The sequence below is a fragment of the Euphorbia lathyris genome, chromosome 4, assembly GCF_963576675.1.
Source record: "Euphorbia lathyris chromosome 4, ddEupLath1.1, whole genome shotgun sequence".
Classification (NCBI taxonomy): domain Eukaryota; kingdom Viridiplantae; phylum Streptophyta; class Magnoliopsida; order Malpighiales; family Euphorbiaceae; genus Euphorbia; species Euphorbia lathyris.
In genome coordinates this window covers 6,815,187-6,820,003 of record NC_088913.1, presented here as the reverse complement: position 1 = coordinate 6,820,003, position 4,817 = coordinate 6,815,187, and the positions used below count along the sequence as shown (strand labels likewise).

Sequence of the window (4,817 nt, the reverse complement as noted above, 5' to 3'; positions counted from 1 at the left end):
ACTTGTGTCATGCTTGAAGAGTGTGCGTCACAAACGAGTTACTTCTTGTATCGCCTGTCTTACAGTGTGACACAAGAGCAAACTTGTGACGCGCCTTTACCAAAACGACACAAGAAATGTGTTATCTTTGTGACACGCTATTATGAAAGCGATACAAATAGTATGTTATCTTTGTGTCGCTCCTTTTAAAAAGTGCGACACAACTAATACGAACTACTATTTGAATATAATTATTTTTTCTTCATATTTCTTAAAATACTAAAGAAAAACAAATGATGAAAATGAAATAGCTTGTACATACATAGAAAGTTAAAAACTTATCCCATATAAATTAAAGAAAAATAAAATTAACTGAAAAATATATATTTAAAACGTAAATTTGGAGGATTAAACCTTTTTAACCAGTTGAAACATCATCAAATGTCTTAACCATCTGAACTCATTTTATTGCTTGTTAATTATTCACTAATTATAATGAATATTAATATTTTTAAATATTAACCACAATCTTTTCTTTTTTAACCATTATTCATTCACTAATCGTAATACGTATGCTTTCTTTACCCATCTCTGCTTCCTTCCTTATTTTCTAGGGTTCGCACACCGCCACCTCCACCTCCACCTCCACCTTGCACCGCCACCTCCACCTCGCACCGCCATCTCGCACACCGCCGTTCGTATCTCCGGTCATTCCACTTGTCACAGCGACGGACACAGGGAGCGACTTCTCCACCGCCTCCTCCACCTCTCGATCTCCACCTCTAGTGCACAAAATCTAAAGGATTTAAAATGTTCAGTTACACACACACAAAAAAAATGGTTAGTTCAATTTCGTAGTTGGTGCTACAAATCTTAGAAACTTCACGTTGGCTGTGGCTTGCTGCTGCATATTTCATTTTTCTGAATTTTTAAGCCTTTTAAGTAGTCTTCGAACTCACTGAAGTGGATATACGGATTTAAACTTTTGCCCCGTGACTACTGTTGTTTTTTGCATTTAATTTCATATATTATCTGCATTTTGATTCAATAATGAGGAAACAATTTTTCTTTCTTTTGATTTTGGACTGATCTCTCACTCTCCATGCTTTTAACGGGGCCATACCTTTTGTTATATATACATAACTGGAAAACCGGCTGAACTGAAGTCTTCGTTTTCTTTTCCCTTTTTAATCTGTTATGTTCATCCTTCAATCCGCATTCAGTTCTATTTTAACATGTTTTGGTTTTTGATTTCAGTCTGAACCGCAAAAGTTCAAGTAATGGCTGGTACCGTGGAACTCTCAGCTGCCACTCAGTTCTTGCAAGTGAGTGTTTCCGTTATCAGTGCTATGAAATTCCTCTTCTTATGACCTTCATCTTGCTTCCATTTGGTTTATAACTTGTAGATTTTATGTTATATGTGTGTGTAAGTTGTAATTGGAATTTTTATTTGAACAGGGCACCTCTAGGCAAAGTTTGTTTTTAAGGAGAGATTTTCCAGCTACTCGGAGAAATCAGTTACTATGGGGCACACTTCAAAATCATAGGTCTCCACTGGGTGTATCTGCTGGAAGAGGTGTTGCATTGAGTTGTCAATCAAAGCCTAGAGCTGTTGTTTCCTCTTCTGCACAAAATCTAAAGGTTTTGTTATTTTCCCCTCAATATTTGCTCCCTCGAGGTCTTTAAATTGTTAATTTTAACAAAAGATTAACATCTAATAATGATCTATATATGCAAGGTAATATTATGGTTACAGTGCTGTGGCCATTTTTTTTATGAAAGAAAGTATTAAAAAGAATAGTAATGTTGAACTCAAAGGAGTTATTAATTATCATAAAATAGAGTAAATTAAAACAGGGAAAATAAATTGCACAAAGTTTAGTTGATTATTGAAAAAGTATGTAGGATATGTTTATGGTCTTCTTTTCCTTTCTTTTTTTTTCTTTTCGAGAGATTATGGTCATGTTGTTGGTAGCAAGTTTTAACATACATGTTCTCAACTTTAACACCTGTGTTTTGCTTTATTCAAATGCTGTGGAGACTTCAAGGCTTTTTTTTTTCTTTCTTGTGGAAGTTAGATTAGTCAATGGTGACTCCTTTACTAATTAAAGTCTATTACACTAAAGCAGAATTCGAACTCGACAACTTGAGGGAAACCAGAATTCGAACTCGACAACTCGGGGGAAATCAACTTAATTATAGAAAGATATAATTATGTAGTTTCTGTGTTGTCATAACTAAGGAGGGTGCCATCTTTATTAGTGCAAATCTATGAGATGACAGAGCAATTTAATGAATTGAATGAAAGTGATAATTCTAACCACTCTTCAAACTACTTTATTCTGTAGAACATTTGGCTGGATATTCTAACGAAATATATTGATATATTTGGCTGGTTTCTTTGTCTTCATATATATAGTGCAAATCCTGGATCACAAAAAGAAGTCAACGTAAAGAAGAGAATGGCTTCTTACCCCAAGAGAAACAATGACCAATTTCTTCATTTTTTCAAGATAATTCCTGATGATCAAAGGAAACTGGTTAGTATTTCTTCATGTTTTCAGGATAATTCTTGATGACCAATTATACAAATGGTTCATTGATTTTATATAATTTATTTGAATTAAAGAAGAAGCGGCACTGATGGACCTTCTTAATTTTATGTATAGTAATAGTCTATCAACAACTGCACCTACTTCTTTGTTGGATGTGCTAATGGATGCTGAAAAATTTGAGGTAGCATCATGTATGAGATATTGCAGCAGGATGTTGCCAAATTTACCTATGACCTGTGAGTCTGCCTTGCTCTACTTGGATTTGCCTTCTACAGTTTTGATGGCCGAAGCAGTTCAGCCATTGACGGATGCAGCAAAGCAATTTCTTGCGGCACGATACAAGGACATAAGCAAGTGAGTTACTTCTTTATTTGTTAAATGGGTATATCCTTATTTGAACATAAGACATTATTTCAGATGGATTGGATTTGGATCTATGTTGCACGGACACTCCTTTATAGTAGCGTTTCTATGTTTGGTGTCCGTTTCAGTTTCCTGAAGGCTATCTTTAAAAATGACGTTTCCCGGTGTTCGCTTCCGTTTCGGGGTGTCCGTTAGTGTTTGTGCAACATAGATTTGGATACATGGTGTGACAGGCATTACTTACAACTACTTTTGCTTAATAGATATGTAAATTAATATGATGAGCTTAGAGGTTAGAGGTGGCAATGTTATACACGACCAAACAACATAACATGAACCCAACACGAATTCAGTCCGTTAGTGCTTTATTAAACAGGTAATAGGTTATTTTTGGGTTGAGATGCAAATTTTTGGGTTGGGTTAAGGTTTGCATTACTAACTTGCAAATGACATGAATATTTAAAATTATTATGACATCCTCTCATATTTTTGCATGTATACGTAACAAATTACAATTAATTTGCGAACATGACTTGAACCTCCCATATTTTTTTATATAATTATATGTCATCCTTAACGGAGATAGTAAAATTATATGTGATCTGTGAACACAATACACGAACCCAACATGATATTAATGGGTCACAAATTTGTTATATATATTTTTGGTCAAACTTTTGGATGGGTAAGGGTTAACTTGCTAATGCAAAAACGAACACGATCCGCTCACACGAATTGCCACCCCTACTCATGAGCTTATACTTTTTAGCGCTGCTTGAATTCTTGTGGAGAGCATAAGAAGTAAACTTGAGTATTTTTTGTTTGCATTTTGGCTTATTTTAACTTTTCAAATTATGAACTTTATTAGTGTTCTGTTTCTCTTTTTAGGTTCCCATGAGAAGTCCTTAACTTGCCGTTGGCTGGTATTGAGGCAGTTTTATCTAGTGATGATCTCCAAGTAGTGTCAGAGGATACTGTATATGATTTTGTCCTCAAGTGGGCTCGCATGCATTATCACAAACTGGACGAACGAAGGGAAATTCTTGGCATAAGACTTGGTCGGCTTATACATTTCCCATTCATGACCTGTCGAAAACTGAAGAAGGTTTTAGGTATATATACATATATGTTGGAACAGAAACTGGGAAAGCAACAAAATTGAATTAATTGAATATGACAATTAGGTAGATATTTGCTTAAGTGTTTATTCATCTTTCTAGTTTTTTTGGTTACAAACTTGAATATGACAAGTTGAATTAATTGTTATATATGCAACTAGTTCTTGAAGAAATTAAGTTGTGATTATATTTTGAATATGTATGTATTTATGCAATGTGGTACTTGTAGTTTTATGTGTATGTTCTATAATATCATGTAGAATCAAGTAAATTTTGATTATAAAATTTTATGCTAGATGCTGGAAAATTTTGTAAATTTTTTTTAAAAAAAATATCAATATTTTGTGTCGCGCGTGAGGAAGGAGCGATACAAAGTGTACCAGATTAATCGGGGAGCTTGTGTCGCGCACCCTTGGAGCGCGTCACAAGAAGTATCATATGTTGTGTCACACACTCTAGAAGCACGTCACAAGAGTTATCGCTCTATTGTATCGCGGGCGTGACAAGTGCGACACAAAAGATGAGTAGCTTGTGTCGCTCTCAAGAGCGATGCAAAGTTCTTGTGTCGCACCCCTGTTGTGTCGCACAAAAGTGCGACACAACAACATGAAAAAGTGCGACACAAGTAAGCATTTCTGTACTAGTGATCCTTTGAAAACCACATCTTAAGTGATCTATGTGCTCCATTTCTTTTTTGGACTTCATGATGATGTCATCAATGTAAACCTCAAGATTTTTTTCAATCATATTATGGAAAATGGCATTCATAGCTCTTTGGTATGTAGCACCTACATTCTTCAAG

The 4,817-nt window shown here is 35.0% G+C and overlaps 1 protein-coding gene across 2 annotated transcripts; it reads left to right on the top strand.

Moving 5' to 3' along the window:
• The first annotated feature begins 559 nt into the window (after positions 1 to 559).
• Positions 560 to 4,302, top strand: LOC136226877 (BTB/POZ domain-containing protein At2g46260-like). 2 transcript variants are annotated; one of them, XR_010687878.1, is made up of 6 exons: positions 560 to 819; positions 1,237 to 1,304; positions 1,438 to 1,620; positions 2,399 to 2,519; positions 2,649 to 2,888; positions 3,786 to 4,268. XR_010687878.1 is itself a non-coding variant. In XM_066015550.1 (6 exons), exons 4-6 carry the CDS (start codon positions 2,503 to 2,505, stop codon positions 3,793 to 3,795), a joined length of 267 nt encoding a protein of 88 aa, XP_065871622.1. In that variant the 5' UTR covers positions 560 to 819; positions 1,237 to 1,304; positions 1,438 to 1,620; positions 2,399 to 2,502; the 3' UTR covers positions 3,796 to 4,302. The 2 variants fall into 2 exon arrangements, 1 of the variants encoding a protein (XP_065871622.1); XM_066015550.1 differs by having other exon boundaries at positions 3,786 to 4,302.
• Positions 4,303 to 4,817: the final 515 nt, after the last annotated feature.